At 34.1% G+C, this 22,373-nt stretch overlaps 3 protein-coding genes across 3 annotated transcripts; all 3 read right to left on the minus strand.

The window, feature by feature from the left end:
- Positions 1-1,936: 1,936 nt before the first annotated feature.
- LOC137397136 (aspartate and glycine-rich protein-like) lies at positions 1,937-3,205 on the minus strand. Its single transcript, XM_068083423.1, has 3 exons — positions 2,853-3,205; positions 2,294-2,726; positions 1,937-2,146 (listed from the first exon to the last, which is right to left on the minus strand). The coding sequence occupies exons 1-3, from the start codon at positions 3,203-3,205 to the stop codon at positions 1,937-1,939; spliced, it is 996 nt and encodes a 331-aa protein (XP_067939524.1).
- Positions 3,206-8,394: 5,189 nt separating this feature from the next.
- On the minus strand, positions 8,395-10,024 carry LOC137396871 (uncharacterized). Its single transcript, XM_068083175.1, has 3 exons — positions 9,772-10,024; positions 9,370-9,537; positions 8,395-9,243 (listed from the first exon to the last, which is right to left on the minus strand). The coding sequence occupies exon 3, from the start codon at positions 9,237-9,239 to the stop codon at positions 8,742-8,744; it is 498 nt and encodes a 165-aa protein (XP_067939276.1). The 5' UTR covers positions 9,240-9,243; positions 9,370-9,537; positions 9,772-10,024; the 3' UTR covers positions 8,395-8,741.
- On the minus strand, positions 9,879-13,928 carry LOC137397137 (aspartate and glycine-rich protein-like). The gene is made up of 5 exons (XM_068083424.1): positions 13,911-13,928; positions 11,534-11,844; positions 10,774-10,792; positions 10,396-10,625; positions 9,879-10,269 (listed from the first exon to the last, which is right to left on the minus strand). Exons 1-5 carry the CDS (start codon positions 13,926-13,928, stop codon positions 9,879-9,881), a joined length of 969 nt encoding a protein of 322 aa, XP_067939525.1.
- Between the last annotated feature and the right edge of the window lie 8,445 nt (positions 13,929-22,373).

Genomic DNA, 22,373 nt, shown 5'->3' on the forward strand with positions numbered 1-22,373 from the left:
ATGTCAAAATGATGGTCCAATGAAAGTTTGGTTCAATTAAAGAGAGGCACTGTTTTTTTTAACCCTTTTCCTCTAGTAATGCTTTCTATTAACGATGGCATTCAATTAAAAATGCCGTTAAAATGGTGATTTTAAACTACCATTGTTTACATGCCATATTGTCAAGTATATGATGTATTGCATAGTGTAAACTTCTGTACATATTTAAACTGCACCTTTGTTGTCCAACCAGATAATGTTTCTTAATAAATTTAGTAGTAAAAAACCGAAATTCTATCAGATTTTACATGAAACTACCCAAGCTGACATGTTCATCAGATTCTTTATTCTTACAATACAAATTGCAGAATTATTACTTTCTGCATTGTTTGTTTAGTAGCAAACTATCTCCTAGTTTTGTTATAGTATTTCTTACGTCCTGCATCCTAAAATTGACAGCATAAACCGCAAACTCCTTGACTGTTTTGAGAAGATTTTTGAGCATTCATGCATTACACACTACTGCTATTAACAATCACAACAGATTCGTTTTGCATTAGTTGCATAGACAAGTATCGAATAGTTTTCAAACACATGTGAACACAACTCCTAACAAGCTATATACTGTTGAGCGTGCTTCTACCTGCTTCACATAGAATTCACATAAACATCACTTAACACACACCTGTGTTAGGTAAAAGTATACTTAACACAATTCCTGCCTTATAAACCTAACCTAGTCTATAATGCAGGGAATTTCAACCTTTTTCAATTGGAAGAAGTTAAAAAACCCTGCGTTATATGCTTGGTTGGCAGGCTCATAAGCCAACTGCATTATGTGCATCACCTTTATTGAGAGTTGCATTCTCCACAAAGATAATGCAACTCTCAATAGATGTAATGCAACATGTTAGGTAATGTAATCAAGTAACATACTAGGCAAATGTAAAAATTTTAAACAAAACCTTTGCTGAAAGTTTTTTGTTTGTATGACCTCTGCATATGAAATATATTCAGATGGTTATATGCAAAAGTTATTTGTAGTGAAAAGGCACATGGATAATGTATGTGTGTGCTTAGGTACGCATAGAGAGTAAAAATTTGTTGGCATGCATTAATTGTTAAAAAGGAATACATTTTCAATTGTGCTGCAATCAATTTTTATTTATTAAATGAATAAGAAGGAAAAGAAAAGTAAGAAAAAAATGTATATGAGAAAATATATATGAAATTTTCTCTAACTATCCTATTTATAACATTGTAATACACGCTCCATGATATAGGAACATCTCTACAAAACTATGAAACAACAAAGTTCATTGTCCTTTGAGCTAAGTCCTATGTCCTATGCTCATAAATAGACGTATGATTGGCGTCAAAGAACCTAAAAACAATTGACTAAACTTGTGCAGTGTCATCAATGCCATCCTCGTCTCTGTAACTGTCGTCGTCGTCGCGGTGGACCTTGTCGTCTTCGTTGTCGTTGCCGCCATCGTTGTTGTTGCCGTCGTTGTTGCCGGCGTTCAATGTCGTCATTGTCATCATTGTCCTCATTGTCATTGTTGTCATCTTTGTCATCATCATCATTGTCGCCATAGTCGCCATTGTTGTCATCGTCGTCATCGTCGTCATCGCCGTCATTGTCGTCATCATCGTCGTCGTCGTCATCATCATCATTGCCGTCATCGTTGTCATCGTCGTCATCATCATCATTGTCGTCATCGTCGTCATCGCCGTTATCATCATGCGGCATCTGCCTAAAATAGAAATACTTGTGAGTTGTCACCGGTTTTAATAACCAGCATGATTCCAATAAAATAATGATAACATCTTGATATGAGGGAGTGTTGAAGCTAGTGTAAATATGATTATATCTAACTCACACTCTGCTTCTAATTGGTTGATTTTCACGAATTTCATCGTCGACATAATGGTGATCATCCGTGTCTGTGCCTTGTTATTGGACCGGAGAACCAATTTCTGGAATAGGTTGTATTTGTGGTTGTCGTTGTCGTTGTAGTTCATCATCATTTTCATCATCATCATTGCCACTAGTATCATCATTATCATCACCATTATCTTCATTGGCATCATCATTGTCACGATCATCATCATCGTCATAATTACCATCGTCATCATCATCATGAGGTATTTGCCTATAATAGAACTACAGGTAAATCTTCACTGGTTCTAATAACCAGCATGATTCTAATAAAATCATGATAACATCTTAAAGAAAGGGAAGGTTTAAACTCATGTAAAATTGATTATATCTAAGTCACACTCTGCTTCTAATTGGTTGATTTTCACGAACTTCATCGTCGATGTAATGGTGATCATCCGTGTCTACGCTTTGTTCTTGGACAGGAGAGCCAATTTCTGGAATAGGTTGTAATTGTAGTAGTTCATCTTCTTCATCATCATCATCATCATTATCATTATTATCATCATTATCATCGTCCTCATGATCATTGTCATGATCATGATCATGATCATCATCATCACCAGGATCATTCCTATCGTCATCCTCGTCATCATCATGAGGTATCCACCAATAATAGAAATACAGGTGAGTTGTCACTGGTTCTAATACCCAGCATAGTTCCAATAAAATTGTGATAACATCATAAAGAAAGGAAATGTTTAAGCTAATGTAAACATGACCATATCTAACGCACACTCTGCTTCTATTATCATCATCATCATCATCATCATCATCATCATCGTCATCATCATAAGACATCTGCCTAAAATAGAAATACTGGTGAGTTGTCACTGGTTCTAATAATCAGCATGGTTACAATAAAATTACGATAACAATTTAAACGAAGGGAAGGTTTAAGCTAATGTACACATGATTATATCTAATTCACACTTTGTTTTTACTTGGTCGGTTTTCACGGACTTCCTTATCGACATAACGGCGATCATCGTCATCATTACCATCATCATCGTCCTCATCATTATCATTGTCAACAATGTCATCATCATCGTAATCATCATCATCAGCGTTATAATTATCATAATCATCATCATCATCATAATTATCTCCATCATCATTGCTATTATCACTATCATCCTCATCATCATCATCATCATCATAATCATCATCATTGTCATCATCATTATCATCATCATCGGCGTCATAATTATCATCATTATCGTCATCATAATGATCACCGTCATCACCGTCCTCATTATCATCTTTGTCATCGTAATGAAGCATCTGACTAAAATAGAAATACCGGTGAGTGGTTTCTGGTTCTAATAACTAGCATGATTTCAATAAAAATACAATAACATCTTGGAAAAAGGTAATGTTGAAACTGATGTAAACATGATTATCTCTAACAATATTTAATTTTATGTGAATTGAGTAAATGAGTTGGAACTATTTTATAGTGATGGCTTGATATTGTTCATTAATAGACATTTGCTTGTTTTTTTATCATAATAATATGGTAAAGGCGTAGTTCCTTTTTTGTGTCAACTAATGCAATTATACTTTTTTTATTTGGCTAGTGTTTTTACTAACATGGTGCTGCCAACAATGCTGTCTTATTAATTGTAAACAACACAATGCATCAATCTTTACCTGGTCTATATAATACACAGAAAAGGTGAATCACTTTATTGCAATTTTAGCAGTCTTCTTTTTACTTGGCACACCGAGCGATAAGCGCTGCTCCAGCTCATTCTTGTAACAGCACATTATTGACAGATCAAGAAACATGAAATGATCAAGAAACATCCTGATCATCAGATTACAAACATTACAAACATTTGCAAATTATTAACGATACTTTATGATAAAATTTACTAAACTTTTGCATAAGTTGATCTCATCTCTACAAAAGTATAAATATAATTACTTACAATTTTAGTTGTAAATCACTCTTCCTTAAATTTTTATAGTGTGAATTAGTCGGGTAATATATTATTCAATTAGAAAAAAACATTACAATGGTATTTCAGAGAAATCAAGGTAACTAAAACAAATATATATTTGATGGTCTATAAATATAAATATATTAAAGGTTAACTGACGGCATTATTTTTTAGCATAGCATTAACAACAGCGGATAACATTATAGATTGGAGTTTCAATGAAATGTGGTGTAATTTTGATTAACTACCTGCCTTTATCAACCGTTTCAAGCTTTAGAAATTAAAAATAAGAGTAGTGAATTTTGCAAAATGTTGCCTGGTAGCAGTCGCCATAATGTACCATTATATAAATTACTCGTTTTTGTTTAACTATATTTTCTAAAAAATTTTTATTTAGAATTTTCATCCATAATAGCATCACATGCATTGATAACTTATAACAAATTTTTAATAAATTTTTATGGAAAACCTTTTAAACTTTCTATTTGCGTAAAATTGAAATTTCTTGTTAGCACACTCTACGCCAAGTTTGCACAAATTGATTAGTGTGATTTTGTAACCTTTTCACCTTCCCACCAAACTCCAGTTAGGTAGTTGCCTGTCAGCCAGGAGAGATTGTCAGTCTGGATCATTCAGCTCTGATGTGATTCTGTAACCACAGCTCAAAACTTAAGGTTAAATTAAAAGTTAATTAAGCTGCTTGGCTTAATCTTATCTTGGCTAGTTATTCAACTTAGCCGATAGTAAATACATCACCTCTCACTGTTTATAAGCTGTTTCTTATTACCTGCGCAATTCCAAAAATTCAGTTAGTAGTATTACATTGCCCACCTTGATAATGCAGTTAGAAAGTATTCAGTAACATTATGATTTAATATGAAATATTACTTGCTACATTGAAAACATGATGAAAGAGACTTACATTTTATTGTAGAATTTATATTAAAGCTCTTGCCCTGCATCACTGCTGAAAGCTCATTCTAAACTATAAGCGGCTAGAAGCCCATGCTTTTGCAACAAGCCGATAAAAGGAGCACTTTATTTATAAGCCAATGAAATCATACGTATGTTTACGACAAACGACTCTTCATTTTTTCGTTTATTTAATTACCAAAACTGATTGATTGCATAGAGTGGTTGACCAGAGAGATAGTGAAGTGTCAAGGGTGTTGTTTACAATAGATGCAGCGGTTAATGCCGTGACTATTCCAATGATAAATTAAGCTGTGTTGCAAACTGGAGCTTAGAGCGTGAATCTTTAGTGCTTTATTTTGCTCAATCGTTATAAGCTCAAAGCTTTAACTTTTTGACTAAACATTTAAATAATTAGAGGAGATTCATGTCTGCTCACTTCAGACGAGACTATTAGCTCCTCACAAAGCCAATTGGCTAATATCCTTCCTCGTTGTAATGTTATATGTAAACCTCTACAATCCTTCTTCCTAAATCTTTACTTAGCCAGCAATGAAAGTGTGTAAACTGCAGTGAGCGGTCAAATGAAAAAACGTTGTGTTAAACGCAGGGCTATCCTGGCAATTAGCCAGCACACCCATATTGTTGCATTTTACTACTCTTCACATCAACCTCAAATGGTTTACTTTACACCCCACTTAGTAAAATAGTTTATTATTTTTAAATTTAGACCTACCAACCACAACCTGTGCCAAACTAGCCATCTAATCCTTAGTATTAACCACTGCTATTATTAACTGCGTGGGTTCTAAGTGTGATTTTATAAACATATTCTCTTTTACATAGATCATACTTCCAATGATTTTTCTTTTGTCTTACAGACTAAGGATTCTGTCAAACTTTTTAACTGCACATTGAAGCCCATTTCTGTCATTGGTAACTTCAAAAATTTGTTGCGATTGCAATGCATTTTTCATTTGGGCATCAATGTGTACTTATTAACCACCTGTTATAAAACTACAAAATGCAATTATTATTATTGCATTATGCATGGCTAATAAATGTTTCCTTTTGTAACTGCACTGCTAATGCAACTACAAAGATATTCAGGGACAATTTTTTGCAATCCCAATACAGTTCATATCTGAGCATCAGTGAGTACCTTTTACCATGCAGTTATGACTTGGTCCTAAAGGTCACAACCCTGTGCAGTACACTGATTAGTTTTTGTTTATTTAATTAATTATGATGTGTTAACCTCTTAAGTAGCTTTCTAACTTACTAGCTGTTACGCAAATTAAATTATAAATTGTTCTACATGCTCTTGATGTTCACATAATAACCTTCTCTAAACCATACTCAGCGGTCTAAAGCACATAACCAAGAACTGTACATGGAGGTTGAATTCTAGGAAAGATTATTGGTGGTACGTAACAGGAAAGCCATATGGTAGTAAACCAGTTTTTCTAGCCAAATCGATATTGGGTTCTCATTCTTTGGTAACTATGATATTATTGAATGCGTATCAAAAAGGTTATTCCAAAATCAATATCAACCATTGCCGAATGGCAGACAGCAAAATACTCAGCAACAAGGGTGTATAGTTCCAATTATCTTAGTCTGAAACCAGCTCATGAAAAGAACTTCAATCATTTTTTATGAATTAAGGGTAAAAAATGTAGCAAAGAAGTATAAAAATATGTTTGAGGTTCAAAGAGACATGACAGCTAATGATCATCGCTATCACACATATATATACTGTAAAACCTCTATTTGACCGCCATGGTGCTGCATGTTTTAAACCTTTTTTCTATTGTGGTGTTTTATTAGAGATTACATTTAATTAGAGGATAGAGCTGTATTTTTCAACTAGCTGGTAAAAATTTTAGAAAGGTAGATTTAACGCTTTTACAGTTTAAGCGCTGCTAATGTCACCTATATTTGCAATTTCCTTTGAGTAAACTTAATTCTGTCAACTTCAGCTCTTTTGCTAAACCATTTTTCATTCAAAATAACAGACCGAGTTAAACAATAAACTATTTTGATTAGAAAATATTAGCCGGATACGGTTAGTAATTATTTTTATAGTGTTGCTTTCAAAGTTTCAAAAAAACACCGTAAAGCTTTGGAGCTAGAAAACAAACTTCGATACACAATAAAAGTGGCTGCTATTATGCGGTACAATGTTTCTCATGGTTATTCTCATGACTTATCAAAAGGCTATGGTATCTTAAGATGGGATTTCAAACAACATTATGAATGTAGCTGAAAGCAATTGATTGGATTTACACCTTAGTAACTTCAAATCAGAGTGCCCGAGTGCAACGATCGATCTTCTATGATACACAGTCACTAAAACCATAGCAACCACTACAACAACAAGCAGATTAATTGTAATTGATGTAATCTTGTCATTTTCAGTACCCTTTTGTGAGCACTTTTCTACTGACCACTTTCTATTATGGGCTCTCAATGATCAAAAAATGTCAAAAAGATGGTCAAATGAAAGTTTGGTTCAATTAAAGAGAGGCACTGTTTTTTTAACCTTTTTCCTCTAGTAATGCTTTCTATTAAAGATGGCATTCAAGTAAAAATGCTGTTAAAATGGTGATTTTAAACTACCATTGTTTACATGCCATATTGTCAAGTATATGATGTATTGCATACGGTAAACTTCGGTACATATTTAAACTGCGCCTTTGTTGTCCAACCAGATAATGTTTCTTATTAAATTTAGTAGTAAAAAACTGAAATTCTATCAGATTTTACATGAAACTACCCAAGCTGACATGTTCACCACATTCTTTATTCTTACAATACAAATTGCAGAATTATTACTTTCTGCATTGTTTGTTTAGTAGCAAACTATCTCCTAGTTTTGTTATAGTATTTCTTACGTCCTGCATCCTAAAATTGACAGCATAAACCGCAAACTCCTTGACTGTTTTGAGAAGATTATTGAGCATTCATGCATTACACGCTACTGCTATTAACAATCACAACAAATTTGTCTTGCATTAGTCGCATAGACAAGTATCGAATAGTTTTCAAACACATGTGAACACAACTCTTAACAAGCTATATACTGTTGAGCGTGCTTCTATCTGCTTCACATAGACTTCACATAAACATCACTTAACACACACCTGTGTTAGGTAAAAGTATACTTAACACAAATCCTGCCTTATAAACCTAACCTAGTCTATAATGCAGGGAATTTCAACCTTTTTTAATTGGAAGAAGTTAAAAAACCCTGCGTTATATGCTTGGTTGGCAGGCTCATAAGCCAACTGCATTATGTGCATCATCTTTATTGAGAGTTGCATTCTCCACAAAGAAAATGCAACTCTCAATAATTGTAACGCAACATGTTAGGTAATGTGATCAAGTAAAGTACTAGACAAATGTAAAAATTTTAAACAAAAACTTTGCTGAAAGTTTTTTGTTTGTATGACCTCTGCATATGAAATATATTCAGATGGTTATATGCTAAAGTTATTTGTAGTGAAAAGGCATATGGATAATGTATGTGTGTGCTTAGGTGCGCATAGAGAGTAAAAATTTGTTGGCATGCATTAATTGTTAATAAGGAATACATTTTCAATTGTGCTGCAATCAATTTTTATTTATTGAATGAATAAGAAGGAAAAGAAAAGTAAGAAAAAAAGGTATATGAGAAAATATATATGAAATTTTCTCTAACTATCCTATTTATAACATTGTAATACACGCTCCATGATATAGGAACATCTCTACAAAACTATGAAACAACAAAGTTCATTGTCCTTTGAGCTAAGTCCTATGTCCTATGCTCATAAATAAACGTACGATTGGCATCAAAGAACCTAAGAACAATTGACTAAACTTGTGCAGTGTCATCAATGCCATCCTCGTCGCTGTAACTGTCGTCGTCGTTGCGGTGGACCTTGTCGTCCTCGTTGTTGTCGTCTTCGTCGTTGCCGCTATCGTTGTTGTTGCCGTCGTTGTTGCCGTTGTTCAATGTCATCATTGTCATCATTGTCCTTATTGTCATTGTTGTCGTCGTTGTCATCATCGTCATTGTCGCCATAATCGCCATTGTTGTCATCGTCGTCATCGTCGTCATTGCCGTCATCGTCATCATCGTCATCATCATCGTCATCGTCGTCATCATCATCATTGCCGTCATTGTCGTCATCATCATCATCATCGTCGTCAATGTCGTCATCGTCGTCATCGTCGTCATCATCATCATCGTCATCATCGTCATCATCATCGTCATCATCATCATTGACGTCATCGTCGTCATCGTCGTCATCGTCGTCATCATCATCACTGCCGTCATCGTCGTCTTCGTCGTCATCGTCGTCATCGTCGTCATCGTCATCATCGTTATCATCATCGTCGTCATCATCGTCGTCATCGTCGTCATCATCATCATTGTCGTCATCGTCGTCATCGCTGTCATCATCATGCGGCATCTGCCTAAAATAGAAATACTTGTGAATTGTCACCGGCTTTAATAACCAGCATGATTCCAATAAAATAATGATAAAATCTTGATATGAGGGAGTGTTGAAGCTAGTGTAAATATGATTATATCTAACTCACACTCTGCTTCTAATTGGTTGATTTTCACGAACTTCATCATCGATGTAATGGTGATCATCCGTGTCTGTGCCTTGTTCTTGGACCGGAGAACCAATTTCTGGAATAGGTTGTATTTGTGGTTGTCGTTGTCGTTGTAGTTCATCATCATTTTCATCATCATCATTGCCACTAGTATCATCATTATCATCACCATTATCATCATCGGCATCATCATTGTCACGATCATCATCATCGTCATAATTACCATCGTCATCATCATCATCATGAGGTATTTGCTTATAATAGAACTACAGGTGAATCTTCAATGGTTCTAATAACCAGCATGATTCTAATGAAATCATGATAGCATCTTAAAGAAAGGGAAGGTTTAAACTCATGTAAACTTGATTATATCTAACTCACACTCTGCTTCTAATTAGTTGATTTTCACGAACTTCATCGTCAACGTAATGGTGATCATCCGTGTCTACGCCTTGTTCTTGGACAGGAGAGCCAATTTCTGGAATAGGTTATAATTGTAGTAGTTCATCTTCTTCATCATCATCATCATTATCTTTATTATCATCATTATCATCGTCCTCATGATCATTGTCATGATCATGATCATCATCATCACCAGGATCATTCCTATCGTCATCCTCATCATCATCATGAGGTATCCACCGAAAATAGAAATACAGGTGAGTTGTCACGGGTTCTAATACCCAGCATAATTCCAATAAAATTGTGATAACATCATAAAGAAAGGAAATGTTTAAGCTAATGTAAACATGACCATATCTAACGCACACTCTGCTTCTATCATCATCATTGTCATGATCATCATCATTGTCATGATTATCATTGTCATCATTATCATCATCATCATCATCATCATCGTCATTATCATAAGACATCTGCCTAAAATAGAAAGACTGGTGAGTTGTCACTGGTTCCAATAATCAGCATGGTTGCAATAAAATTACGATAACAACTTAAACGAAGGGAAGGTTTAAGCTAATGTAAACATGATTATATCTAACTCACACTTCGTTTTTACTTGGTCGGTTTTTACGGACTTCCTTATCGACATAACGGTGATCATCGTCATCATTACCATCATCATTGTCCTTGTCATTATCATTGTCAACATTGTCATCATCATCATCGTAATCATCATCATCAGCGTCATAATTATCATAATCATCATCATCATCATAATTATCTCCATCATCATCGCTATTATCATTATCATCCTCATCATCATCATCATCATCCTAGTCATCATCATTGTCATCATCATCATCATCATCATCATCGGCGTCATAATTATCATCATTATCGTCATCATAATGATCACCGTCATCATCGTCCTCATTATCATCTTCGTCATCGTAATGAAGCATCTGACTAAAATAGAAATACCGGTGAGTTGTTTCTGGTTCTAATAACCAGCATGATTTCAATAAAAATACAATAACATCTTGGAAAAAGGTAATGTTGAAACTGATGTAAACATGATTATCTCTAACAATATTTAATTTTATGCGAATTGAGTAAATGAGTTGGAACTATTTTATAGTGATGGCTTGATATTGTTCAATAATACACATTTGCTTGTCTTTTTATCACAATAATATGGTAAAGGCGTAGTTCCTTTTTTGTGTCAACTAATGCAATTATACTTTTTTTATTTGGCTAGTGTTTTTACTAACATGGTGCTGCCAACAATGCTGTCTTATTAATTGTAAACAACACAATGCATCAATCTTTACCTGGTCTATATAATACACAGAAAAAGTGAATCACTTTATTGCAATTTTAGCAGTCTTCTTTTTACTTAGCACGCCAAGCGATAAGCGCTGCTCCAGCTCATTCTTGTAAGACCAGCACATTATTGACAGATTTCTAAATGCATTTTATTTTATGTGCTCAGTTAAACATACTAATTGACTAAAGATTCCCAAAAATCTAGAAAATATTTTTCCACTCTCTTACATGTTAAAAAAACTAACTTTGATAAAATTTCGAAGATGCAAAAGTAATAGCTCTTTTTGATAAAAAAAACAATTTGCTACGGCAAACATGTAAATGCAACAGTGAATTTTGGTTAATTCTATAAAATCATAGCGATAAAAAACTGTTTACCTTTATACACATTGCAGTTTAAGTTAATTTAACAAACCTGTTAAGACCCCAAAAATTTTCAAAAACTTCCAGGTTTGGATTTGTCTGATTGTTTTGTTCATTGGTTTTGTTGCTTTCAAGCTGGCAATTATTGCTACGTCTTATATGGTCATCACCATCAATAGCATCCTCATAACCATCAGTAACTCCAGCAGCACCAGTAAATTGTGGACATGGAGAAATGTCACCACTCTCTCTAGACATATCCTGTTTGTGTTCACCAGGCTCACTTGAATCACTTTGACTCTTATCTCTGTCAGTGCTATCGGAGTGATTTTTGCTGCCAGAAGTGCGCTGTTTTAGATGTTTCTGAAAAAGTTTAACATTTGATCACAAGTAGCATATTTCTATAGTTCTTAACTCACAAAGATGCTGTTGTATTTGCCAAGCTAATTTAAAGTAGACAACATTCACCAATGTTTAGTTTTGGTCAAATATTTTAACCAAAGCAAAAGACTCGTTAAATCATTACCAAAAATAGTTACTCATATTTTTCTTTGATTTTCTATCACTTGAAAACTCCAACATAGTTTTAATCAGTTGTTCAGATCACAAAATATCAAGGAGTTCGTCCAGATTTGTTTTTTGAACTGTTACATGGCAATTCTGTAAAACAACGGCACCTGCTTAATGCTGTATTTTAGAATGTATTTATTTGTATATTAGTTTTTATGTAATTTGACATTGTTGGTATTACACAGTGATTCATGACTGCTGAAATGATCAAACTATGAGTGTGTTTTTCTCTTGTGTTAATTGTATGTTTGGTTTCTGCTGTTTTTTATTCATGCTGCTCATTGCTTCTTTTATCAGCTGATCCTAAATAAGCTCTACTGACTAATGTGTTGTATGTACCCAAACTCTCTTGCCGCCTATTCTCTGCCTAACAATTTTTAAAAAGCAAATACGGGGAGACTTGATTGCTGTGGCTGGCTCACATTTCAAAGCTGGTTCATTGCTATATATCAATGTTAACCACACAATAAGTTGTAGATTGTCATTGATATCAATGTTCATTCTATCACAAACCCATCCGAGTTTAAATTAGCAAAACGCCATGAAATAGCGGTCTTATACAATGAGGTCATGGAAATAATTAAATATTAGTCCTGCATCTGCTATCGCCAAATAAAATATGGATTGAGCAATCTGCAATGGCCTATAGTCCTTGCAAATCTCTACACAATGCACAAGTTGTTAATTTCTTTAAGGTAAAATTAATACACCGTGGTGGTTGTTAGCCTAGAAGAAATGAGTCGCTAGGTGTAAGTAACCAACATGCTGGGTGGCTAACATGTAGTTTCATGCAAAAGTGCTATGTAGAGTGCAATGAAGTCTCATCTGATTTTTCATGAGCCGCAAGAGAATGTTTGAAGAAAGAAAAGCTTTCTAAAAGTAACACAAATTTCAACTCAAATTATCTGTGCTATAACCTGTTTTTGCAGCGCATGAAAAATGCTAGTTACAAACAAAATTCTAGTATTTTGCAATACTTCAGAGAAACACAAGCTTTTGTAAAAATTATTTTAATTTTATTATTATAACATAAACTAATCAAGCAAATGTTAAATGATTGCAGAAACATTTCTTTTCTTAGTAAACAGTTATGAGTGAATTACATTATTTTCTTTGGCTTACCTATGCTTTGACAGAAAAGTTTTTATTATTAAGCCTCGCGATGCAAGCATTTTTTTGATTTTCATTTAATTTGTCAGCAATAAAGTGTTCAATAAGCTGGTTCTCAAACCCAGATAATGAATTAAAACCAAAAAATATTTTTTTTTGGCTTGCGGCAGGTAATTAATTGATAAATAAAAAGGTAAACTAAAAAAAATAAAAAGAAAGTTTAGCATTCTAAGAACAAATTAAAGGGTTTGTAAATTTACATGTTGGTCAAATAGATTTTTAAGAGCAAAAAATCATAAAATAGTAATAAAAAGGTAAATACTGGTGTAGGGCTAGGGTGTGCTACACTTTTGAGCATAATGGTCATCAGACAAAAAATTTTCCTATGGTTGAATGTCCTTTTTGTCAAAAGTAAGGTTATTTATCTCATAATTGCAAAGGTATGAATCATGATGTGAGTGACAATAAAGAACTTGGAAATAGTAGATGTAGACAAAGTGGTAGCCAAAGCAAAAGTTGTAAAAGGAAAGCAAAGAGAAATGATATTATTTGCTACAAGACCATATTTTGAGTAAATATAAAAGTTACAGCATTATTAGCAAGAACGTCGCCAGATGGAGGAGATTTTCACCAATGATGGAGCAGCTTGATGCGATTCATCTTCACAGCACCACTCTCCTAGCATGCCTTTCGATACTATTCTATGTATCTTATATGAAATTGCATTCTGGATGCATGAGAGACCTTACCAGGTTTCTTGGCCCCATGGCAGTATGGTACAGTCAATCAATGCTAAGCAGTCTATCAATTAAGAGAAACAACTGTCTCTACCTCAAAGTTCACTTCTGTATCCTGGATGCTACCTGGAATTCAACGTCCGTTGTCCCTAAAACTTGATCCTAACAAGAGTTTAGCTTGTAAAGCTCGGTACCCACACTCGACAACACTTGGTCATATCACAGATGCAACCTCCATGTCTCCCAAGTACAACGCGCAAGGTCTGAAAGCAACATGGAGAGCCCCAATCCTCTACGACTCTTTCATGGCTGTACAGCTGTAAACCGACCTCTTCATCAAACTAATTTGAATCTGACGAAAAGACATTATGCAGAACCAGGAAAAAGAAATTCTGTAACTACTCTACACAGTACTCCACTGGAAATTAAATGATGTGGTTCCGTCAAGCTGCCATCAGCAACTAAAAACCTTGTTTGCAAAATCATGTTGAAAAGATAGATGGAATTAAGTTGTCAACAACTTGATGCTCTCAACCTATGACCTATTATCTCGGCCATTTAGCAATGGATGTACTGAAAACCTGTTTCATGTTCATTTGTGGCAGCCAGAATTTCACCTGAAGTTAAATATACACTAATTAATTTGGACTGTTGGACTTAGAGGAAAAAGAAAGATGTGTGCGGGAAACTGACAAAAATCCTATAATAGAGTATACCTAACAAAAATCATATTTTGGTGCCAATAAAATTCTAGCAGCCAACCAGTGAAAATGGCTTTAGCCAATATTGAAAAACAAAGTTAAGCAACTGGTATGAACATGCCGGCATGTCAGAACTCATTGGGAACAGAAAAGCACTATATGATGATGGGAAGGAAAGCATGACAGCCGACAAGATATATTACATCCTGTAAAGGTGCCGCATCGGAATTTATTGAAAGTCAATAAATCTTGGAACTACAGAACAAATTACACAAAGGGCAGTTACTGCATGATTGACAGACCAGTGCTCAGGTTGATGAAAATGTTACTCTCATCTTCAAAATCAGTAATGTGGCATGGTTGGAACTGTTCTATAAAAGGAAAGGGCAAGATGGCTATGGTTTTGATCAAAATACATGGTATACATTTAATTTATTTTAACTCCTGAAGATGAAATGGTGCCACAGATCACAACACAGACACCAAAGACTACATTGCCACCGGGAGCAATGACTATGGTCGACATATTTCTTCACTCGTATACAAATGACCTGACTCTATGACTCATCACTGACATTCCTAATAACTCGAATCAAAATTTCTACTGACCTTCCCACAAGTAGAGAAAGGACACAAGTCTGTCCAACAATCTTATTAAAATTTTAGTGACTCTGATAAAAAAGACTAAGCCAGTGGCCCAGACTTAGTAAGTAAATTCAACCAGAGCCAGAAACACCACGAGTGATAAGGTGATTATGTGACTCGAACTACCAGATATTTGCATTAATTCTGAGGACTCGGTGTATGTTGAAAAGGAGTAATGAAATAGAACACAAATCTTGTGAATGGCTGTCTCTCAAAAAGACTGAAGGATGATGCCAGATATCGTGAAAACACGCTATTTATACTGGAAAGCGTAGGAAAGGCGATAGACATATTGATAGTGCACAACAGAGAAGAAACAGCAGACGTTCAGAGACCATTTATTATATTTTATTTTAGATTTAAATGAGTTAAGTTTAAAGTTTGTACAAGTTTGTAAATGTTATAAATCTTAGTAGCGGTTTTGCAAAGCTTTATCAAAAAACTTGGTTCTTTTCGACATGTTTACAATGTACACCAATAAGATCGCTAGAAAATGAACTAGCCGAAGACAAAGGCATATGTTACTGTCTTGATGCATACCATTGCTGAATGTTTATGAACATTCCAAACTATTAATTTTTTGACTACATATTGGATAACACGTTGAAAGAACAGTTAACACCCTTGACCATAGCGCGTTCTCTTCAAGGTTGATAGCAAAGCAGCAAAGTAGCTATATGAAGCTAGCTATTATATTTTTATTACGATAAATTTTGAACTCCTTGTTTAGCTTTAATTAGTCAAAAATATCTATCAATAACTATGCGTTTTCTCATATGTCTATGGGGGCGGAACGTTTTTAGACAATATGCAATTGTTAACTCATACCTTATTCAGGAAGTGGTGGCTGTTTGTTTTTCAGACATCATGCCAGTAAACAAAATGAGTCTTTGCAAAGTCCAAAGCCTGTTTGCAAAGTCAAAAGTTTGTTTTCGAAACATCCTTCCATTTAATAGAAAGATTCACAGCCTCGTCAGAGCCAACTTGATCAACCATCTTTGACCTGAGTGGTTAGAGACATATCGCTGTCATATGCTAAAGACAAAATCGACGTTAAAGCTAACAGATGCCTAGCAGATGGTATTGAGAAAGTATTGTCTAAAATAAAGTTTTTCATTGACATAAATGCTTACTAAAATGCACAGAGTTTGATCCTCTTGCCTTGAAATTGTTTATATTGTAATAAACCATGTAATTTTTTCACCCGCTTTTTCAAGATAAATTAGGACTTCATGTGATTTATTTTAGTATATAAAGTGTGCCAGAAGTTTTATAATTCTCTGAATAACCTTTCCCTCAACATGAATGAATGCACTCTCAACTTCATGAAACTATTTAGATTCAGAAATATGCTCTCACTAGCAAATATTATTTTTACTCTAACCTAATATTGCTCTGATAATCTTGACTATCACAGATAAAACACCAGTAGAATGAAAAATAAAACCGTAAAAACTCCCTGTTATGCTGTTCAGACAAAAATTATAAATAAGATTTATCAAATCATTTTACACATTTAAACTGTTTATTCAGAAAGAAATGCATGTTTTTAATGGGTACAGTGGAGAGAACTGGCCTTGAGATAGTTGTCATAGACGCAATGTTAGCAACATTCAGCCATATTGAATATATCCTAGAGATAACAGCGTCAACTGCAGATTTAATTCATATTAGTAATCGAGCAGTGATCAGTGTGCTTTGATAAATTGTGCGTGCCGAATAACTATATGCAGAATTACTCTGCAATGCAGTGATGCGGCGGTTACCGCATCTGTCCACCAAGCAGAACATCTAAATTCGATTCGTGTGCAATGTGTTGCTTTTCCTAACCTCTAAGGGCGGCTTTAGACAGATAGAAGGACACTGCTCTTATTATAGTAGTCATTGGCTTTAAGTGACCATGTGATACGATAGTTTGCATCCATACCCACTAAGTGAAATTTAAGAGTCGAATTCTTATGTGAGGCACTTCTTTCTTCATTGTTCTCAGAACAGAAATACTACTTATTATAGTTTATATTCCTATAGAATAGCAAACTTTGGCCAAAAAAACAAATTATTTTAATTTAATTATTTCTACTGTTTTCTTAGAGATTATGAGATCACCCGACAACTCGTTCCTTTGTACATTTTGGCACCATTGCTTGAACCATGTTAATCCGTTTACAATAATTACTACATTGTGCGGATTGCTAAACAAATAAATTTCTACTTCTATCAAAGTAAAACAAAAGTCTTTCAGTACTCACTGAAAGGTTGAGCAGATATGATAGAATTAATGTCATCATGTCAACCAAATTTTAATAGTGACCCAGCAACTCTACACACTAAATTGGCTATTTTCAAGAGCGCCAATTATTTCAAGAGTTGTTCAAATGTTGCGAATTTATCACAAAATTAGTTGAGAATATAACAAGCAAATAACTAAGATATCCTTTGATTTTGGTCAAGGTCAGTTGCATATAAATTTTCGTTGAAATAAATTAATCCTCAATTGCTGCTTATTTAAACTTATTCCATATTAATTGTTAGAAAATCCTGCATCTAATGGTATATGGTTTGTGGTGGCTATCAGCAAAATTAATGCAGTAAATCAGTGCTACCATTGACTGTCTCTTAAATATGAAGCAATCTCATAAAGGCTTGTGTACACTACTGCTCAAATCAACGATTAGCTGTGTGATGAACCAAAACGATAGGCTGCTATGACATCAGTTTGCAATTATGGCCAACATAATCATCGCTAGCAACGATGCGATACGAATTTTCAACGTGTTGAACTTTGCCACCGATGATTGTAACTGTTAGCATCTTGACTAGTTGTTTGTTGACCACATCAGATCCAATAGTGAAGATTGGTGTTAATTCATATTTGCAAACATGAAAAGCATTAAAAGATAACAAAAGGACCCGCGAAATCACTGATAACAAAAAGACTGAAAAGGATACCACCAATATAATTTCGCAATTTCTAATTTAGAAATTAGAATTTTGTTGGTAGTTAGCAATCATGTATAGCAAATCACGTATAGTAGGTACACTTTATCGTTGGTGATGACGGCAACACAGCTAATCGTTGTAGACCATCGCACCACAACACTTTAACTTGAGCGATAGGGTGCATGAGCCTTTACTTCTGACAGTCATTCAGTAAGTGCAGTAACGAAAGGTTTTGTACTGTTAAGACAGTGATTGCAAGCAATTTCAAAGCAAAAACAGAAAATGTAAGTTGTTATTGCTACCAGCCTAAATACTTAAAGACAAAATGTTTACCTTTGCTAATCATCTGTAACCAACTTTAAAAATTTGTAAAACGTGTTTCCTGTAGTCAAAAAGCTTAACCGCCAGTTGCATAAAGCAATATTTGCATATGATTAACTTTCGTAACCGTAAATAGAAGATGAATTCTTTAACCTGTGTCAAAATAGTAATATAATAATACAGTGTATTAGTGATGTATATATGTTAGGCAGTAAACTGGTTTTTGTACATCTGAGGTCCTTCCATTCTTTCCATTGTGACTTTGGCTAAACATAACTTCATGACAAAACTTGATGGCGGTCCAAACGCCATTAACACTATATGTATTAACACTATAATTAAAAAGTGGAAAACAATCTAATCTTATACAAATTCAATATATTCTTTGTTAGAAATGTTGTTTGCGCTACATGACCAGTGCCAAAATTGATTTTGATCTTTTATTTGCTCTCTTTTCAGCTTCTTAGCATGAGAGCAGTCGTGGTCTAATTGGTCTATAATCTCTTAATCTGCAAACAAAAGGTTAGATTAAATTCTTAAAAAATGCCACCTGTTAAAAGGAAAAGTATCGACTAGTGACAAAAATGTTCTTATGCTCTCAATGTTCTGCTCGCATAATGCTAATCTTTCGTACCAATTTTTGTGACTACTTATACCTTGTCGATTCTTCCCTTGTAACCGGAAACTGCATCATTCAACAACACCTATCGCCAAAAAACTATGTCATATAGCGTTTGCCACACTCAATACAATCATTACTAAACAATGCCATATTTTTCTGAGGCTATGCCAATGTCTTATTAATAGCGAGTAAAGTAAATATTTTTCAATAAAGGGCCTGGGTCTTTTAGAAGTAGTAAAAGAACTTGCCGCAAACATAAGACTAATAGCTTATCTAAACTACTTTGTGTAATGGTATAGTAAAAGTATAAGCAACCCCGTGTTTCAGTTGCTTTATGTTTGACGTATCAACCAGACGCTAGCCTGTCTTTTGTTTACTTACGGCTTGCTTGTAGTAGTAGAAAAGAGTGGGGCAGGATTTGTTATTAGAAGTTTTGCCACTAACATGTGCAATGGCAACTTCAAGCACTTTTAGACCCGCTGATCTATATTCAACTACAGAATTATGAAGTTATGTATGCAAAGATGCAAGTAATTTATACAGAATAGACGTAAACGCTTAAATATAATTTAAGCTTAAATAAATTTAAGCTTTTCACAACTAGAAAAATGTTTTGAAGTTCCAAAAAAGTTTAACAACAATTTGATTTTGTGCTTTTTAGCATGTATATCAGGTTCTATATCACAAAACAATATAAATTATAAAAGGCCAGCTTTAATCAGCTATTCATGTTATTAATACTCAATACTACGGTCAGATACTCGAGTGTTTTTGGCTTACTTGAGGCTTACTTATAGTGGTGGAAAAGTACAGACAAATAATTTTTTTTTTAAGTTTCACCACAATTATGTACTCAACCAACCTCGAAAACTTTCACATGCATTAATGGATTCCATTCACCATTAATGTTGTCACTAATTGCTTTGTTGCTATAATAGCAACAATAACAACTAGTAACAACATTAATGGTGAATGGCAAACCATTTTTAATAGGTTATTGCAATAATTTCATTTCAAGCATTTACTTGAGATGATTTACTGCTTTTAAAACTACTTATTTGTCATATGAAAATCTTAACAAGAGAAACATTTGGTGAGATAAATAAAATAGATGGTATGAAATAAAACTTTTCAAATACCTTTTTTTGTTAAGAGGCTAGAGATTAGTTGGAGCATTGTTAAAAGATATTGTGATAATAATAATGTAAATAATGCTATTAATAGTAATCAATAGTGATAGATGAAACAGCATTGCTCAACAAGGTAGAAAACCTTACTTTATTGAGATATGCAAGAATGTTATAGAAAGTACCAGATATCTGAGAGAAGAGGAACCTTACAGGAAACCAGTTTACTACCAGACAATAAACTGAGAATAATTCCATGACCAAACACGAGCGAAGCAAATGTTTGGAAGCTTTATGATAAATGCATATGCGCACACATCTCCTAAAAAATTATCCATCAACGGCTGTTACCAAACCCTTGTACCAACAATATCCATCAAAAAATTTAACTATATTTGTGTAGAGCCGTTTAAGTATAATTATAATGATACAAAACACATATAAAGATATTTAAATATATTACCAAGTCTTTGAAAAGTTGACGCAATATCCTAAAACTAACCCATCTGATCGGATTATACATAAATAGACAGACTAGTTTGGCCTAAAATTGACTAAAAACTTGACAAGCCTTTTTTAATCAAAATTAAGACCGGCCAACGAAACACCGATGAGGACGTGCGAGAGATAGTAGAACTATTAAGCCATGCGCATTTCACAAGAAAACGTGCACATTTCACCAGTCTATGGCATTGTCCAATTGCCGAAGGTTTTTGTAATAAACGTAGAAGTACTGAAAGATAATCGTTTACTTTTTTGCCATTTCTACCGGACTCTGACATTTTGGACACTCACAATGAGCACTTTGGTATTCCAACTGATGTCCAAAGCAGTGAAAGTAAAGAAAATGGCGATAATATTTTTTTAAGGATTCTTATAAGATTATTACAATATATTATTGTAAGAATAATTATTTGATTTTATTAGATTATTATAAGATTTATTTGTAAGAACAATCATTTGAATTTAAAAGATCAAAGTATAAAGTGATCGATGGTGTCAAATATTTCAGCAAAACAACTATATGGGGGATGATGTTTTGCTAACCGCACCTGCTCAAATTATTATAGCAATAGCGTCATTGGTAATCAGAAGGATAAAAAGAACAGGCCTAAATTACCTAGAAGAGTTTGGGTATCTACTCTCTTTGTTAACAGGTACTCTAGATGATTTTGGGGTAGGATTATTTCTGATTTACAGTCTCATCTTGCGTCAGAGTAAAATGAACTTTTACTAAAAACTTTAGAATAAGTGTAGTGCTTTGGAGCATTACTTCATGTTGTTTCTTTTAGTATTATTTGATGTGAGACAACTTCTACAGCAGAGATTTACTGTGAAAAATGATTTGATTTGTTATTAAAAAAGCTTGTTTTAAAATAATCCACTGATCAGGCATAGGCTGATAAATGTATCTTTAGATAAAATGGTGGCCAGAATCATTTGCTCCTTCAACCCAAGGCAATCCTTGGCCAGAGGGCCAAATTGTCCGAACAATCAGCTTGAAATCGGCTGTGTGGGAAATGCAGTTTGCGAATGCAAATCGTCTTAGCTAATATTTCAAGCAGCATTGTGGAACTGTAGCTGCAGAACTGAGCTCAAGCTGCTCTTATCAGGACTGTTTTACCATTGGTTTGGCATCAACCTGGATAATAAAACTAGTCACGAACTTCCAAAGTTGTAGGAAAACTCCAGATTGTAAAACTAGGGATACTTACAGCTCTGAAGTGCTTTTGCTTAACAATATTTAACTGTGTTTTTATATCTTGTAAAATTTACAGTTTTGAAAATGTAATATTTTTAAAATTTTGGATAATATGACTTCTCACGATGAAAACAATTTTGTGCTACAACGCTTTACTCCTTTTAGTAGACAAGGCTTGTGGTATATAGACATATCTTACCTCTTTTCCCCACAAGTAATGAGTATACAGTTAAACATTGACAAGTCAGTGTAGCTTAACTTAATGTAAGTTTAATGGTTGGTGAGTATTTTAAAGAATTTCTCAGCATACTGCTTTTGTTATTGTAAAAACAGCAGTACCTGTCTCTACGACAAAAACCTCAGAGTGATTAATAACCTTGGTCATCTAATTTTTTTGTAATTGGAACAACATGATGA

Source organism: Watersipora subatra, chromosome 5 (genome assembly GCF_963576615.1).
Source record: "Watersipora subatra chromosome 5, tzWatSuba1.1, whole genome shotgun sequence".
NCBI lineage: Eukaryota > Metazoa > Bryozoa > Gymnolaemata > Cheilostomatida > Watersiporidae > Watersipora > Watersipora subatra.